Source organism: Castor canadensis, chromosome 15 (assembly GCF_047511655.1).
Source record: "Castor canadensis chromosome 15, mCasCan1.hap1v2, whole genome shotgun sequence".
Classification (NCBI taxonomy): domain Eukaryota; kingdom Metazoa; phylum Chordata; class Mammalia; order Rodentia; family Castoridae; genus Castor; species Castor canadensis.
In genome coordinates, this window is record NC_133400.1 from 77,415,477 (window position 1) to 77,435,354 (window position 19,878).

Below are 19,878 nucleotides of genomic sequence, written 5' to 3' on the forward strand. Positions count from 1 at the left end.
TAAGTCTACTTATCACCCAATTCAGTCCTGAACTGTTTGAATGTTTTCTTCTATAATACTCCACAAAGTATTAAAAACATCTCAGGTGAAGAGCTTTTATAACTAATCATCAACTATGAAACATTTATCTACAAACTTCCTCTTAACCATATTAAAATACTCCCTATGAAACGAGCATAGAAATAAAAACAGAAATAGCAATATTCCCCTTACTTTTTACCATACTAAAAGCTAACACAAATAAATGAACTAATTCTTAATAAAACATTTTTATTTTCACTAACTATAAGAGATATAGTGCACTCTGAATCTCACAAAAGTGGGACTACACTTTTGTTTCCTCTAATAAACTCATAGTTTACATAACAATATCTACTTATTAATATCTGCCACATTATCATTTGACAAAACTTTATCACTTAAATAATATATACAGCACTTATTTTCATCCCATACTTTTAAAATATATTATATGGATTAATGGTGTTTGCTGTTTTCAATTCTCACAATATTATCACTGTATGTATTGTATTGAACTTCTGACAACTCAACATTTTACTATAATTCTTTAGACAAATGACCAGAAGATATTTTAGGTTGAAAGGATATGTGCACATATCCAATCATCTAAACTATTTCAGTATTTAAACTCAACAATTCAAATTGACATAGCACTGGGTCTACAAAGAATAAGGCAAATACAGACAGTACCAACTTAAGATGGTACAAAGATCATTTTCCAACCTTATTATGGGGAGAAAGCAATAAACACACATTCAATAGAAGCTGTACCTAGAATTTCAAGTTTCAGTCTTTTCCTAGGTTAGCAGCATATGTCATGACACTCTCTCTGGGTGCTTGGCAGAGCCATGAATCTCAGCTCCCAATCAGCATTGCAGTCACGCAGGAAACAAATGATCCTCCCTCCACCAGGTTCACTGTCGCTAAGCTATGATGTTAAGCAGGTATGTTAAATCCACTTTTGACTTACAATATTTTTAACTTTATGGTGGATTTTTCAGGATATAACACCATTATAAGTTGAGGAGCATCTTAGTGTAAACATAACAATGTCTAATTAGAGCAGAATAACTCCACTCTTGACTTTATATTTTGTTAAAAGTCAATGGATATTTGTTGAGGATTGAATTCTCAATCAGACTACAAACAAAGGAGTCTTCTCTTATGTCACTGATACAAGAGGAACCTGACAACAGTATTCAGGAACTGGTAAATACAATGAAATGGGTAGAAAAGTCTGAACACATTTTTATGAGTAAAGACTTGAAAGATAACATTTTAGTTCAAAAATATTTTCATTATGAAGCAATGAATTATTAGATATTTGTGTTATTTTCACCATTTCTTTCCTTCCAACTCTCTACTCTACAAAAACCATTAAGCAAACCCAAATGAAAACATACCTGTTGGAAGAGGCACAGCCAATTCTTCTTTCAAGGGATGATGAGACAACAGACAACTCTTTGTAAGCACAATGTCATCCATAGCAATATTACCATGGTAGCACTTCCCAACTCTGCCTTCAAATTGAAGTTGGAAGTCCTCATCACCAAACAGTGACAACTCTTTTCTGTGCCAGAAATTGCCTTGTTCTTCAGTGAGATTAAGGAGTACCTTTGTTTTGTTTGAGACTGATACCTGGAGCAAGGTGAGGGACCCGATACCACTACCATGCATGTGATAATAAAAAATGATCTGTAACCAAAAATAGGAATATTAGATGTGGTAAGTATAATAATTCCACTTTGTTTTAAATTATATCACAATAATATCTCTTTATTAACGGATAAGGAAGCAAAATTACACCTGCAGTTTCTGTGAGCACTTTAGTACTCATTTAGATCAGCCTTGTATTCGATGTTGTGATGTATTGAAGAGAGTACAGATAGGAATGAATAAAAAGTTAGTAGAAAAATGAAACAAACTCAGTTTCATTCTCTGATGTCTAAAAGTAAGATTCCTCAAGGCTATAGTCTGAATACTTCCTGCAAAATTCATATGTTGAGAATCTAATGCTCAATGGAAAAATGTGTATAAGTGGGACCTTTATGAAGTGAATAGGTCATGAGGGCTTTGCCTTCACTAATGGATTATTGTCATTATTGTGAGAGCAGATTGATTATCAATAGAGTGAGTTAAATAATTTCTTTTTTATAATCATAAAATAGCCTCTTGCTTATTCCACTACATTCTTGTTCTTGGAACACATTTTCAGTTGTACAAGATCCCCAGGTTTCACTACATATATATGTATACATATGTGTGTGTGTGTGTATACATATATATATATATATATATATATATAGAGAGAGAGAGAGAGAGAGAGAGAGAGAGAAACCACAAGAACAGCAATTATCCAAATTTTACTTAAAATGCTAGAAACAGGCCTTAGAAGAGCAGCCTCAGGAATTTTTCCTGAGTAAAAATTAATAAAAGCATTTTCATGGATTAACATTTCAATATGTCAAAGACAGGGTTTACTAGCTTCTTAGTCATTGTTACACAGCAGGAGAAAGTCCAGGAAAATTCTGGGAGAAAGAACAAGTTAGGAACAATAGCACTTCAGAGCTTTGTAAGGCTTTTGTTGTTGGGTGAATGGAGAAAATGATTATGGAGAAATCTTCACACACAAGAAAAAGACACCAAAGAAACACTGAAATCACATGTATCATACTCTAAAGATAAAGTATGAGTGTTTTGAAAAGGTAAAGAATGTGATTAAATAATATATGCAGCGCTTCACTACAAAAGCAGGAACTAAGAATAAGTGAGCCAAGCAAAGTGATTACTCAATTTTCCTAGCTGATGAAATCTCCACATATTGTTCTATGATACAAAAATATCTCTTCTATTGATTAACTTTTCCAGCATGAACTCTAGGACAATTTGTCCTGAAACTACTGAAACCCAGCAGACAGTACGTATTTGAGTGGGAAATAGAAGGGTCCAGGACCATCTTATGGGCAGCAAGAACAGGTAATTCAGGCCAAGCTGAGTGGTTCAGTTCTGTGTGGATCCCATGCTGCCCACAGACATTATCTGCCCAGTGTTCTGCTTTGTATGTGTCTTATTTGTGCAACGTATATGAGGCATGTATTTATGTCTCAGTCAACACTTCTCTATCTTGAGGACATTTTCTAAATTATGCCATTAGGTTAATATACAAACAAACACACCCACCTCTCTGTTTCCTGGGAGAACATCTGATGTCAACATAACCTAATCACAGGGCAGCAATAGTGAATAAAAATCTGCTAAGCAGTAACTCTTCCAAGTACATGTTTTTACTATAAATTTCTGTTATTCAGAGATTTGATCTCTTCTCTCATCAATCATTGTTTGCATCTCCCCACTAACCCTGACCCCATCCTCCAAAAGAGAGGAAAAAGAGTTCATTTTTCTCTGTTTAAAGGTGTTCCACAAGGTGAGAAGACAGAGATAATTCTCCTGAGAATTTGTGAGGTCACTCTGCTTACCTGATATACATATTTATCATATGAGAGACCCAATAATTCTCAGTGCATCTTTCCCTTCTCTACATTTGCTCTATCTCATAAATATTTATAGTGAACCACTCGTTATTAACTGTTTTGACATTTCTTCTAGGTGTTCTTCATTATTCTCACACAGATGCCAGAAACAGTGGGGACTATGGTTCTGGGACCAGGAGAAAAGAGAGATAAAGGAAATTCTTTGTTACTACAGTATGAAAAAAATTTTTGAACATTTTTGGAGAAAGTATTTAACTAGGAACGATTAAAAGCAAAAGTGGAATTTCATATATTTCATGATTTAGGATTTAATTAGATTTCTAAGACTAAAATTAATTCATAATTTTCAGAATTTCTGTAGATATACATAGTTAGATTTTTAGACATAGACTCAACCTATACAAAATCTGGTGAGTCTGACTTTTATTTTAGAGAAAGTATCCAGTAATTTGCAAGATAGCAAGAACATGAAAACTATGATTAAAATTCAATTTTTGCTAACTTAAAGTTTAAGGTTATTCTGTGACTTGTACTTCTGTTCTGGACTGAAGACCAATTTCTCTCTCTAAAACTCTTAATTAGTCCACTTCCCTTGCCGAAAATCCTCTCTGTCTTTCTGAGAGAAGAGATGGTTCTGGGAGAGTTAAAATATGAAAATAACATAAGATGGAGAAATTCCTCAGACAAACTAAAGGTTTCACATGGATTAAGGTTTCTAACAGTGGTAATCTTACTACTTGTTAAAGGTTGGTCAAATAAATGTCTTTGTCCCAGGGTTGTGGCTTTCTCCACTCTGGATACAGGAACACCAGAATACTATCACTTTTACAACAATAAATGTTTCTGCCATGTAACTGTCTGTTAGCCTGACTTGGTCAGCTAACATCTTTTTGGGTGTAATTTATTTCTCTTTCAATATTTAAACTTTGGGGAACACCAGAGTCAGAATACATGTGATCAAATCTTATGGAGATTATGTTTCTCTTCCTAATCGTAAATAACATATTTATTTATGTACCAGTCTCTCACTAGCAAGGATCTTGTGAAACCATCTCTGAGTGTTTAATTTATGTTGTATGTGAAAGTAAATGTAGTTCTCGGTCTAGATGACTCAAATCTTTTTATAGAATATAAACAAGCAACCACGCAAACAATAAACGATGAGTACCACAAAACCCTTCAAATATAAAGTCATCATGTGAGACTGTTTGGCCCCCAAAATGATAAATCCTTATATGTACACATATGTATATATGTATGTATATGTATATCTTTTAAATTGCAGACGTTTTCTTCAAATTTTCACAAGCTAAAGATCAAGTCATATTTTTGTCTTGCCTGTAGAAATTCTTAGAAATATTTAATTATGCCTTTTGTTGTCTAATTTTTATTGGTGGGAGTGAAATTCTCATAGTTCTAATAAATACTCAACTCCTTCAGGGAAAGCTACTGATGTTTTAATTCCTTCTTATTAGCCATGGTCATTAAACAATAAACCTGGAATTTTTCAGTTATCAAAACTCCAATATTCATGGATTTTTTTTCTATAAGAGAAATTCTTCCAACAGTTATAATAATATTCTCTTTCATTTTTATTTCTTCTATTCTTCTTCCTTACATATCCAACATTCCCAAGTTGAATAGGTTCAAAAACTCGTATTTGTTGTGGCTCTGCTCATTCTATTTTCTGTATTTGACTTTATAAATAGCTCACAATATTTCTGAATTTTTCCCCCATACCTTGCAGTCTTTGCTTCTCTTACTTATAACTGGGCTTGATATTCTGGCTGCCCACATGGGTTGTTGTGGGTAAAACCTCTTTATAAGGATGTAATGACCAGATGAATTTCCCAAGGTATGATCCACAGCTGGCTCTGTGCTTGTAGTTGGAATGTTGCTAGCTTTCAGACTCCAGTCCAAGTCCTCATCTTGATCCTGCTCCCAGGCACAAAGGTCAAATTCAAAATCACACCTCCTGATGGAGGTACCTAGAAAACATTTCCATATTTATGTTAGAGAGAAAAGAAATTTGAGGGTCTTTAAAATATGTAATTGAAAATTACACTGTTCGTGCTATAGCATGTAATAGTCAAAACCTTACAATGGATCATGACAGCAACAGTTAAATCAAATAGTTTAATTTGTCAGCTGGGCACTGGTGGCTCACACCTATAATCCTAACTACTCAGGAGACAGAGATCAGAGGGTCACAGTTCAAAACCAGCCAGAGAATATAGTTTGAAAGACCCTGTATTGAAAATACCCAACCCAAAAAGGGCTGAGTGGCTTAAGTGGTAGAGCTCCTGTCTAGCAAGCATCAGTCCTTGAATTCAAACCCCGGTAATACGAAAGGGAAAAAAAATTAGTTTGTTATATACAGCTGTTTCTGTGGCTTATGTAAGTTCATTTCTGGACCAGTCTGGACCCTGTCCAGACTGTTAAGCATTACACATATTTCTTCCTCTAAATATCTGTTTAGTCAATGTAATTTACTGCTTCTTTTCTGTCTTGGTAGAGAATTTAGGAAGGTATAGGTTACCTCAGGAAATATTGCCTAAAACAAATTTATTATTAATCATTGTAATTCTCTTTAGAATACTTACTAATTTTAGAAATGAGAAAACTATGATACAAAGTAAAAGATACAATAATTTGTATTTATTATAATAAGTTGCAAAAATTATAGAAGTTGTATTAAATACCCATTTAATTCCCAGGATGCTTTTTTTCCCTTCTTCTTCTTCTTTATGTTCCTGGAGACATTTTCCTTTTTTATTGTGTGGGTGGTGTACATTGTAATATTTACAAACGTTCTTACAATATATCATACTGGAATTCAACCCCTCCATCATGAGCCTTTATCCCCTCGTCATCCCATTCCTGCAATAGTTTCAGCAGGTATCATTTTTCCATTTGCATACATGTGTACACAATATTTGCACACTCTCTTTCACCACCTCCTACCCCTTCCCATTGGTACCAACCCTCTCACAAGATAAGACCTGTTCCACCCATGGGTATTTTTTTTTTATTCTTGGATTTGAACTCAGGGTCTCACACTTGCTTGAAAGGCACTCTATCACCTAAGGCACAATTCCAGCCCCTTTTTTGCTTAAGTTATTTTATCAAATAGGGTTTCATGTTTTTGTATGGAGTCAGTCTCAGTGATCATCCTATCAATGCCTCATGTGGTTGCTGGTATTACAGCTATGAGGTACTATACCTGGTCCATTATTTTAAGTATTTTATTACTCACTTTGCTTAAATTGCTTTTCTCTGTATTTCCTCTACATTAGGAATTACAGAGACAACTCTATAATGCTGCAGTTATATATCAAGCTAGCAATGGCAATGAAGACTTTATAAAATGGAATGTTACAATATAAGGAATCACATCTTATAAAATTATGTGTTCAGGATACTTTTCGGATAATATTTATTTAAGTAAATATGTACGATTCTGCATAAAACCAGTGAGTGATTAATTTGATTATAAGTACTAAAATTGCCTGTTTAGAATTCTTTGAAAACAATAATTCTTCATTAATTTTGTTTTAATATTACAATGAAATGAAAATCTGTAAAGTAATAATTATATTTGAGACAGTGTCCAAACACTAACAAATACTTGGGAGGAACCTATTGTAGCAAGTCTGTAAGTATTCAGAAAAAGATGACTCTCTTAAAGACAGTTCATTTGAACAATCACTCAAACAATTTAAGGCAATTTTATCTAAATAGGAACAAGAATGATTTTTCCATGAAAGCACTAAAGGATCTGTTCTATAACACACTGACCAAAGGAGCACTAACCTGCCCTGCAGAATCCATGGCAACTCTGGTGGAAGAATATACTTAATTCTATTATTTGGGACTCTAATAATTTCCAAATTCTTTTGTGTGATAAATTTTTGCTTTCATTTTAGTACTTCTGTATGTGGTACAGAAATAATGATTAAAACCTGCATCTTCCATATTCTTCACTTTATTAACTACAAAGAACAAGAAGTTTATTTCATGTATTTAAATATTTTTTCCAGATTTAGATAACTCTCAGAATATAACCACAAAGAAAAGGTACTATTTGGAAACCAAGTACAAGAAATAATGAAATATGAAATTTGAAGTCTTCCTTCTCACCACAGTGAAGTGAAATTCAAACAAATACACTTATATAATGTATGGGTGCTGAAATGGATTTGATTTGATTAAAAAGAAAAACCATATAAGCACAGTTACATGGGTTATATGAATTTCTAAATAGAAATTGTATTTATTTTGGCTTTACCAGAGTTTTGAAGATGTGTTTCTTGAGAAATTTAAATTCTGACATCACAGTGGAGAATAAACAAAGCCCAAGTAAGCATATTTGTTTGAATTTCACACCACTGGTGAGAAGGAAGAACTTCAAATTTCACATTTCATGATTTTCTGTAGGTGCCAAATGAGAAAAACAGCAAATAGTTCTTTACGTTTCATGGTGTAATTAATTCCAACACCAGACAGGTGTGCCACAAGGAATGAAGACATGATTAACATTGTTTACAGGTGTATCATCAATCAAACTAATTTTCACCTTTCCATATGCTATAAGTTACACATTGATCAGTATCTTTACAAGTACAAATTATTTCATTTTAAAAGGTATGAGTTTAAAAGACCATAACCTAATTCCTTGTAAGAACCTACAATTAAATTTCTAAAAGAAAATCTCATTATTCTATTAATTTATGTATTCATTATAAATGTATTGAATATAGTTTACAAATTAAGCACATTTATTAAAATAGTAAACAGACTGGAAAGGAGACCGCCATGTAGGAACAGAATGGGTGCCAGTTCTGAGTGTTCTCTTCATAGGTATCATTTCATTTGATTCTCACATCATCTCTACAATTGTTACGATGCTTATTTGGATTGGTGAGAAAGTTGAAGTTCAGAGTTGTACTTTGCTTATTATGATATTGTAAGTAGTAGAGCTATCAGTTGAATAATTATACAATATAGTTACCGTAATACTATTCCCATTTTAATGGAGTATGCAGTGGCAGAAGTGAATGCAGCAAGAAAGCAAATTTACAAATACCACACAAAAAGAAAATGTATATAAGGAAATCCATTCTAAGAGACCTCTGCCTCATGGCAGCTCATGAAGCTGGCATGCATGCAAACTGACTTGATTATTCCAGAGGTGGCATTGTGGAATTTTTACTGCTTTATCTGTTCATCTGAATACAACTATCTCATGCATGTGAATTTGCCATTCAAAGGAAGAAGGTTATGCAATCAAATGAATGGAACAAGTCCTGTAAATTACATTTCTATTTGGGAGATCATTATTAAAAAGAAACAGCACATTAAAGCTCTGAGAATCTCCACAATATATGAACTATTTCTACATATTAAAAAAGCATATTCTGTAAATTATCTGGGTAATGAAACTTTTTTCTAAACTGTTATCTTGTAGAACATCCCCCTAATTATGCAAAGGACAAGATTTTATAATCCTGATATCAAAACGAGCAAGCCAAAGTATGATTAGAGAAGCTGGTTTCCAGTTCTCAGTGGGGCACGTGTTAGCTGTGTGACTGAGAATTGATTTGTGACTTAGGGATACAGAACAAACACAAACAGGGGGGTTAAAACAGCAGTATTTTATTACCTCACAGTTGTTTCAGGATAGAAGCCTGTGGTCAAAGTGTTGGCAGAACTATGCTCTATCAACAGCCCTAGGGGAAAATCCTTCCTTGCCTCTTCTTAGGTACTGATGGGTACAGGCAATCTTAGGGTTCCTTGACTTGGAGATGTGCTGTTGTAGTCACACCACATGCTCCCTGTGACTCTTCCCATCATCTTCCCTCTGTCTGTGTGTCCGAACTTCAAGCCAGTCATTGTACTGGGGCTCATAGTATGATCTTATTATAACTCAATTATACCTACATTATATCACATTTTGAAGTTCTAGGTGGATATGAGTTTTGGGAGAACCCTACATAACCCAGGTGGACCTAAATTTAGGGGGTTAACCTACATAACCGGACACTGGAACATTTCCTGTTTTAAGATAATTCTCAGGCTTTTGAGATATATGATCATATTCTAAAATAATTGTAATTTGGCTTTCTTTCATTTCATCATATGTTATATATTTACCAAAACCATAATAAGAATATTAAATAGATAAATTACTAGTAGTTTTTTCTTTCTATGCCCTTGATTTTAATAGAAATACTTTCATGCTTTCCGATAACTTGATAGATCATTTTTAGCATGTTAAAGCAATACTCTATGTACACTGTAATAAGCAGTTGCTTAACGTGAATATTTTCAGCACATATCAGCTTATATATTTTCCCAAAAACTTACTTGGTTACACTTACAGATCGTTACATTGAAACATTCTTAAAATATTGTAAGATGCTTTTTTTTTTCAAGGTGTTATATTTTATTTGAAAGGTCAAAAGCCAGGCATAAGAATTGAAATCTCTCCTGCAAGAGTCAGTCAGGCTGGGTGCTGGTGACTCAAGCCTGTACTCATAGCTACTCAGGAGGCAGAGATCAGGAGGATTGCAGTTTGAAACCAGCCCAGGCAAATAGTTTGTGAGACCCTATCTCCAAAATACCCAACATGAAAAAAGGGCTGGTGGAGAGGCTCAAGTGGTACAGTGCCACCTAGCAAGTGTGAGGCCTTGAGTTCAAGCCCCAGTATCACTTTTAAAAAATAAAAAAAGGGAAGTGTTAACAGCAGCAGACCATCAGTCTACATCTAACCAATCTGGTGCTGGAGTAGTAAAAAAGAGGCCCTTATAGCCAGCTGCATCAGCCACATAAGTCACCTTCTGTCAACCTCAGCTCCTCTTGTGTAAAGTCAGTATGATGAGAGTAGTTGCCTCATCAGGTTGTTGGAAAAATAAAATAAGATAATGATTAAATAACATTCCATGCCACACTTGCCATTCAGTAAGTGCTTATTTTTATTAGTTTTAGCTGTGAATCCAGTGCTCTGGGTTGGATGCTGAATGTCCCTAAAGGCCGTGTGTTAAAGGCTTGGACCTTAGGATGGTGCTGTTGGGAGGTGGTAGAGCCTTTAAGAGGTGGGACTTAGTGGGAAGTCGTTAGGTCATTGGGGGTGTGGCCTTGAAAGGGATTGTGTGAGACCTCAGTCCTTTCATCTTCCTCCTCTTTTGATCCTGGCGATGCTGAGCAGTTTGCTGTGACACACACTCCCACCATTGCCATCCAGCTTACCAGAGGCCCAAGAGCAATAGGCCCAGCCAATCATGGACTGGAGCATCCAAAACCATAAACCAAAACAAACCTTTCTCTTTGTAAGTTATTTTGCATAATGATGGCAAGCTGACTGACATACCAGGTAAGCCAATGATCTGAGTAGGGCTTATTGATGCTGTTGGTGGTCCTGGCAGGCTCAGAGTGCAAATGAGAAAGATGTGGGGAAAAAAAGAGAGAAATGAGCTACACATGGTGGCACAAACCTTTAATCCCAGCACTTGGGAGGTGGAGGCAGAAGGATTACAGTTTGAGGCCAGTCCAGGCAAAAAGTTTAGAAGAGCTCATCTAAACCAATAAAAAAGCTGGATTCTCTGGTGAACCCCTGTCATCCCAGCTATGCAGGAAGCATAAATAGGGAGATTGCAGTCCAGATGGGCCCAGGCATAAATGTAAGACTCTATTAGAAAAATAGCCAAATCAAAAAGGGCTGGGGGTGTGGCTCAAGTGATACAACACCTGCCTAACAAGCACAAGGCCCTCAGTTGAAGCCCTAGTACTGCCAAAAAAAAGTATCATATATGGACCAATAATGACTGCGGAGTATATATTGAGGAGGTGAGGAGCAGGACTGCTATGGTTTGAATGGGATTTGTCCCTGGTGAATATCATCAATTCTGGTGTTTAAGGTGGGCCCTTCAGGAAGTACTTAAGATTAGACAAGGTTATCAAGTCCCCAAGATGAATCCTGGTGGTTTTTCCTAAGAGAGAATAAAAGAACACATCATACACACATGCTCCCTGTCTCTTGGTATGTGGTTGTCCTGGCTGCCTCAAGACTGTCAGCAAAAAGCCCATGACCAGATTCAGCCCCTCACTCATGGACATGAACCACAACATGAAATAAATTGTAAGATACTTATTTTAAACCATATGATCTCACTGTGTTACTGACTTCAGTTTGCTATCATTGCAAGCTTTTGCACTTTTATACTCAGAGAGATTGAGCTGTAGTTCTCTTTTTAATTTTTGGAAGCTTCCTTATCACTGATATATGAGCTTCATAAAATAAATTCTATCATTTTATGTGGTTAGAATCATTTCTTTGGGCATTATCACTTCATTAAAATTTGATAGAACTCAGCAGTATGTATCCCAGGAAACAAAAACTGGAAGACATCTGTTGATAACTTTATTGAATAGTCAATGTTCCATTCAAGTGCTGTTGCTTTGTTAGTTAATGTTTGTCATTTTCTTCCTAGAAAATTAACCATTTCCCTGACATATGTAGTGTGGCAAAGAGTTACTGGTCTCCATTGATTATTTACCCATTAGCAAGGCTACGCTTACTGAATTGTATTTTCCTCCTCTTTAAAATTAAAATTTGAAACGTTATCTACTTTACAAATGACTATTTTTATATCGGGCATTTAAATTTTGTTTTCCAAGTTAGCATTTCTTCCTTCTTCTTTTCTAAATATTCCTATATTTTTTGTAACTTTTTATTTTTGAAGTTATTTCAAATGTGTAGAAAATTATAAGATATTGCAAAATTTCTTCCACCTGCTCTTTAACCACACTCATAAATGGTCATAGTTCCCATTGTTCTATGTGAATACCCATATGTTTATTCAATTAACATGTATTAATTGGTTAAAAGAATAGGTCTCATTATTCTATTTTAATACATGTATAAAACTTTGAACATCTTTCACTCCCATTACCAGTTCGTTTTCTCATTCCCCCAAATGTTCCACCTTCTATATTCATGTTTTTTATTTTTAAAAATCTACAATCCATCCATGAGAGAAAACATGCAATATTTGTCTTTTGGAGTCTGATTTATTTCACTTAAAATGCTGATCTCCAGTTACTTCTATTTTCCTGAAAATGACATAATGTCATTCTTCTTCATACCTGAATAATATTCCACTATGGTGCGTATATCTAGTATATATATATATTCATCTGTTGATGGGCAGGTAGGCTGATTCCATAACTTGACTATTGCGAATAGTGCTATGATAAACTTGGGTGTGCAGCTCTCTCTATTGCATGCTGTTAGATTCCTTCTGGTGTGTACCAAGAGTGGTACAGCTGAATCATATGCTAGTTCTATTTGTAGTTTGGCGAGAACCCTCTATCCTGATTTCCATAGTGCTACACTAATTTACATTACCACTAGCAGTATATAAGGGTTCCTTTCCCCCACATCATCACCAGCAGCATCTGTTGTTTGTTTTCCTAAGGATAGTCATTCTGACTGGAGTGAGATGTATTTTTCAGAACCATTTCAAAGTAAAATGGAGGAATGGTGACATTTTATCAACAAAAATTTCCATATTCTTTTCTTGTAAACAAGGTTTTTCTTTTATGGTGACAATAAAATAAAAAAAAAACAGAAAATTTGACATTAATATATGATCTATAGTCTGTATTTAAGTTTTTTCAATTACTCTAATTTTCTTCTATAGAACTATGCATTTCCCTGTGTCAGGATCCAGTCCTAGATCACACATTACATTTAGCTGTCATGATTCTTTAATCTCTTAATCTGTAAAACGTCTCATCATTTTTTTCTTTCTTAGCCTAAACACATTAAATGAAGACAAGTTTTTATAGAAAATGCTTGAACTTGGGATTGTCAGGGAAACCCTCATGATGAGACTCAGGTTATGCATTTCAGCAGGAATATTACAGAAGTAATTTTGTATTATCTCAGCACATCCTATCAAGAGGCACAATACTGATTTATCCTGATTTCAATAATGTTTTCTTTGAACATCTGGTTAAAGTGGACCCCATTACATTTTTTCACTACAAAGTTCAACTTTCTGTTTTAATTAATAGTTAATTTATAAGCTAAGCAATTACAATTATGACTATAAAATAGGTTGTTCATCAAATGTTCAAAAAATTAGTTCTACTCATTGATAATCTTCTTCCTTTGATTACTGTTTTAGTTGTGGTAAAACCATTTTATATGAGACCTGTTCTCCCAACAAATGGTTGATGCACATTCCAGGATTGTGAGCTATAAGCACTGTGTTGTATGACAGAGCTCAACACTTTCTTTTCTAATTTCTCCCAACGGTATTTTGTAGTTTCCACCTTAATTAAATATAGTTCTGAGTACTTTATGCTTTTAGACACTATGACTTCAAGGTCTTCCCCAAAGTTCCTGTTGAAATTTAATTGCCATTTTGGTGACATTAATAGGTGGGACCTTTATGAGGTGGTTAAGTGGATTAGTGCTGTTACTGTGGGAGTTTGAGCTTCTGGTTCTCTCTGTCTTACCTGTGCTTGCTGGTCCTTGGTCTATATTAGATGCACTATGAAGGGCCTCACAAGTTGCCAGCACCATGCTCTTGGAGTTCCCAACCTCCAGAACCAGAATGCAAATAAACATCTATTTTTATTCATTACTCAGTCTGAGGCAGCAGAAAAGAGACACTGCTATAAATAAAATTGTTAAAAGGAGTTAGAAGAAGTTGTCTTTTATTTTCTTAAAGAGTTTGTGTAAGTGCATATTATTTCATACTTGAAAATTTACAAGATTTTGCTAGCAAGCCATCAGAGATTAAACTGAGTTTATGGAAAAATTCATTTTCTGTAATACATATACTTTCATGTAGATTTCTTTCAGTTTTGTTTAGTTGTTTTTAAAAGTATTCAATTGTTTCCTTTAAGCTATTAAATTTTTTAGAAAACAATTATTCACAAAATGTACAGTAATACTGTCAAGTTAAAGTAATAAAAATTATGTGCTAAGATTCCTTTCATATCAGTGGGTTTGTGGTACATTTAGCCTCTCTTTACTGACTCTTCTAAGTTGTATTTCCTCCCTTTTCATCAGTTTCATTGGGGATTTATGTTCAAAGACACAATTTTGGCCTTTTAAACCATCTCCTACTGTTTATAATTTATTATTTTTAATTTAGGTCTCAATCTTTGTCTTTTCCTTCTAATATTTTGTGTTTAGTTTCTGTATTTCTTAAATATTCTAACCTTGGAGAGGTAAGCCAGTGATTTTAGAGCTTTCTTCCTTTGTAATACAAATATACAATCCTATTCTCCTTGCTTAATGTCTGAAAGCATTTGCCTTTATATATTGTCTTATTCTGTAGTTGCCTTTGTTGAAGAATGAGCCCAGTACCAGCTTTTCTGTCATGGATGGAAGTACCAGTCCCCTTTATTATCATTTTATGTTCCAATTTCTTAAATATTCTAACTCTTTTATTAATGTTTCCATAATAAAAACCATTTGTGTTATACACACAAAGTGTTTGTGTATACACACACGTAAACCTGAGTGAAAGGATTCCTACATTTCTTATGTTTTGATATCTAACCTTTTCATAGCTGATTTTCAGTTGTTTTTTGTTTTATGTATTTTTATGCTGGCATTTAAATTTCATTTATTCCATATGCTCACAAAAAAAATGACAGTGGAAGAGTTGAAAATTCACAGAAATCCATGCCAAAAGTAAAACCATAAAGGAAACCTATGTGAAAGCTAGAACACAAATTTAGCATTTTAATAATCAAACAGTAGCGTTCAGTCTTACTGATTGGCCATCTGTGGCATATGGAATATTTAGTCACAAAAGATTCTTATCAATTACCTTGTTAAGGATTCTTGTGGAGTCTACAGCCTAACAAAAGGAGTAAACAAGTAAACATTCTATAAGGTTGAAAGATATTATTCTAAAAACAGAGCTGTTTTCCTAAAATCTCTTTTTTTTAACTCAAGACTTCATATTTGCAAAGCAGGTGCTCTACTGTTCGAGCTACACCTCCAGTCCATTGTGCTCTGGTTATTTTTTTGGAGATGCAGTTTCACGAACTATTTGCCTATGCTGGCTTCATCCCAATTGTAGTCTCCCAAGTAGCAAGGATTACAGGCATGAGCCACTAGTGCCCAGCAGTATTTCACATATTTTATATTGTACCACCTCCCAATAGTCCCAAGTTGAGGATTAAGCCTTCAAACATGAACATTTGTTAGATAGTCTATATTTAAACCATAATAGAGAACATAATAAAGAACAATTGGATCAACACAACTAATAGACAATGCCAAACAAGCTCCAGACAATGCAATTTCCTAATTTTTGACAAGGATGCAAAAGCAATTAAATAAAAAATGAATATTGTCCATGGTGTGAGAGAACTGGATAACTACAGGGTCAAAAAAAAAAAAGAATCATCACCTAAATCTTAAACACCCTATAAAAACAAACAAAGTACTTCACAAGCTTCAGTATTAAATGTAACACTATATAGCTTTTAGAAGAAAGGAAAACATTTGGGACTTAGAACTTGATGAAATTTCTTAGACATGATATAAAAAGCATGAACCTTAAAAGGAAAGAACAATACATTTTACTTCATCAAAATTAAAAGTGTTTGTTCTCCAAATGATTCTGTGAAGGGATGAAGAGAATGAAACTCTGAAACTTGGGAGACAATATTTCCCACTCAACTATCTGTAATGCATAAAGTACTCTCAAACCTCAGCCACTGAAAACAGTTCAATAAGAAAACAGGCAAAAGAAATGAAGAGACATTCCAACAAAGATATACAGGTAGCAAACACATGAAAAGATGTTCAATATTAGTAGTTATCAGGGAAATGGAAATTAAATTATTATGAGGTATTTCTCCACACCTAGAAGAGCAGCAAAAATTATAGTAATTACAATACCAAAAGATCACAATGTCTTGGAGAAATTGGATCTCTCATACATTGTTGGTGGTAATATCAAATGATACAGGCATCCTGGAAAATAGTATTGGGGGATGTTACACACATACCATAGAACACTACTGAGCAAAAAGAGAGGATCAAATGATTTGTATGCACAACTTACGGATCTCTAAGGGATTATAACAAGACCAGAAAAAAAGACAATCTCAAAAGGCCACATACTATGTGATTTCATTTATAAAATGACAAAAGGTAGAAAAGAAAAGTAGCAGATTATAATGAAAAAATATAGAAATAGAAAAGAAAGCAGTAGTTTCCCAAAGTTATGGATGTGAAGAGTGTGAAGTGGGGGCTCAAGGGAGATATGAATGGAGATAGAACATACTATTGCAGAGAATATAACACAAATTTACACATGTAATAAAATACATATATTGAACCAATATCAATGTCTTGATTTTTATATTGTACTATTGTTATATACCTGAGTTCACTACTTGAGGGGCATACAGAATTTTTCTGTATTAACTTTGTAATTTCCTATAAACCCATTAATGTCATTTATTAATGATTATTGGGTGATATCAGGAGGTATTTATAATGTAATTATTTTATTTGCATTTCCTCATTATTTCCATGAAGCAATAATAATTTTATAACCCTTACTCACACTTTCCTAACTGTGTTTCACAGAAAAATTTGTCTTATATAGAATATATTTGTTTCCATAAAAAAATGGTTTAGGCCACAGATAATTTGGGAAAATTCCCTTGATAATATCAGTCTTTTGAAAACTCACAATGAGTTTTATATACAAAGTACTCAGAAAATCTGATTTATCCCATGAAAGAATTAGAGAAGCCCCTCACACATAATTTCTTCTTCCTTGTTTACCACTTGATTTCATCATCTGGAAAATATTGCTGTAACTTATGTTCTGTAAAACACTGGGTAAATGAGAGCAATGATCACTTCTAATAACTTTGGAAAGACATTGAAAGGTTCCTAAACCCCAGTCACTCAGCCACAGCCTGCAATAATGAATTTGTGAAGCTTAGCTGATCCTTCACAGGAAGCCTGGCTTATTAACATTATGATGTCTGACCTACTTTCTAACATAACCTCCCAAAGAAAACAAAAGTTATTTCCAGTTTATGATGAATACAGTCCTTGAAAGCACACTGGTTGCTTTCAAGATGATGTGTTGGTTTTATGCAAGCCCACGTTGGAATTAGTACTTAAGTATGATTTAATTATCTCCTTCTCTCCCCTCCAGAGGTAATTTGTACTCAACTCTACCTCTCTCTCAAAATGTAAATGTTTATGTACCTATCTCCTTTACTAGGCAAGAATCTCCAGAATTATTCAGGTCATATCTTGCTTTTCTTTGTTTTTGTCCCAGGGCTACTTTTATTCGAGGGATCCAATGTTTACCAAATAAATAAATGAAAGAAAATGTGATAGTAATATGTCATACAAATATGAGTGCTAATTTCAAAATATTTGTTAAGATTTTTTAATGATTATTGACTAAGAATAAGCATAAGCTCTCCAACTCATGCGCGCTTAAAAGTTTCTGACTTTATGATGTGCAAAAAAGATACACATTCTAAAGAGCCATACTTTATGTTTTGCATTTTGATAGTCTCCTGGGCTAGTGGTATGCAGTAAGAGCTTCTTACAGGACTGAGCAGTTCTCAGTCAACCATGCAGTCATGAAGGTAAATAGCCAGTATTTTACAGCATACTGTGTTACTAAGGTATGATGTTTGGTAGGTATATTAAATGCATTTTTAACTTAATGATACTTTCACCATATGATGAGTTTATCAGGATATAACCACAGTGTAAGTTAAGGAACACCTATAATTATCTACATTTGAGGTTTTTCAGTATCCAGGATAACACAAACAGGAGTCCAAAATAGGCAGGCTATACTGTCACACTCATTTTGCCAAAATTGAGAACAAATTTTGATATGAGATAGTGTCAAATGGAACATTAAACTGAATATAATAGAGTTGTTTATATGTATATATATATATATATGTAGAGAGAGAGAGAGAGAGAGAGAGGGAGAGTTGTCATCTTAAAAGTAAGAGCTGAAGCATAAATCATATACCTTACTCCTCCCAAATTGATCTTTTTACCTGAAAGTTAGAGAAATCTGCTATGACATAGGAGACAGGGCAGTCAAGATGAAAACAAGTCAACTTTAAAAAAGTTCCAAAGGATAACTAAGTGGGAAGTGAAATTTTACTTATACATTTATAGAAATCAAACATTACTATTGATATGGTGATAATATTAAAAGGAATATATTTTAATTGTGGCTGACTTTTTAAATATACTTTGAATTTTACCCTATTGTATAATATACTATTTGGCTGGATCAATCCTTTTGCACTTCAAGCATCAGTTTCTTCATGAGAGCTGATATGATTGTTCTTTTTATGATTGCAATCACCTACTCTAAGCATTTCTTTCACATTACATTCCTTGCATTATTTCTTATGATAATATTTGCCATAAAATATTCATATCATGTTATTTGACTTATTTTATTTGAAGTTCATGTTCCCCATCACCATCACCAACCACAATGGTAGTTCTATGAAAATGGGAACTTTGTGTCTATTATTCACTGCAGTATTCCAAATAACCAGAACAAGGGCTGGTGAAATGGTTCAAGCAGTAAGATACCAGCTTAGCAAGGATGAGGCCCCAAGTTAAAACCTAAAAAAATTTTGTATAAGTTAAATTGCTGCTTTTCAAATTTTAATATACACATGAATCCCTCGAAGATATTATTTGGTTACTGCTTGATTGATTTTATTAGCATATATTAATTGTACAAAGGGGATTGATTGTGAAATTTGCATACATAGATATACCATACTTTGATCAAATTCACCTGCTCTATTACTCATTTTTGTCCCCATTATTCCCCTTTAAACAAATGTCAACAGGTTTCATTATTCTGTTTTCATCCAGGCACGTGAAGTACTTCAGTCACATTCACTGGCCTTTACTCTCTCCTTTCACCATCCCCCTCACTGGTCCCACCCCCCAAACAGTCTCCACTTCATACTCATGCCATTCATCTTTTTAGGTCTAGAATCCAAACATGAGAGAAAAACAAGTGATTTTTCTTCTTTCTTATTTTGACTTATTTCACTTAACCTGATGATCTTTAGTTCCACACATTTTCCTATAAATACAAATATTTCTTTATGGTTGGATAATACTCTACTGTATATATGTACATTTTCTTTATCCATTCCTCATTTGATGTGCCCCTGTGTTGATTCCATCGCTTGGCTGTTGTGAATACTGCTACTATAAACATAGGTGTGTAAGTATCTCTGTTGTATGCTGACTTAGATTCCTTTGGATATATGCTCAGGAGAGGTTTAGCAAGATAACAAA

The 19,878-nt window shown here is 34.1% G+C and overlaps 1 protein-coding gene across 1 annotated transcript in view; it reads right to left on the bottom strand.

Moving 5' to 3' along the window:
- Malrd1 (MAM and LDL receptor class A domain containing 1) overlaps positions 1 to 19,878 on the bottom strand; it is a 598,455-nt gene that overhangs the window by 313,615 nt on the left and 264,962 nt on the right. Inside the window, exons 25-26 of the mRNA XM_074056557.1 lie at positions 5,253 to 5,500; positions 1,425 to 1,716 (exon numbers count right to left, since the gene is read on the bottom strand). Of these exons, the coding sequence (XP_073912658.1) occupies positions 1,425 to 1,716; positions 5,253 to 5,500 (540 nt within the window). The remainder of the gene's footprint in view (positions 1 to 1,424; positions 1,717 to 5,252; positions 5,501 to 19,878) is intronic.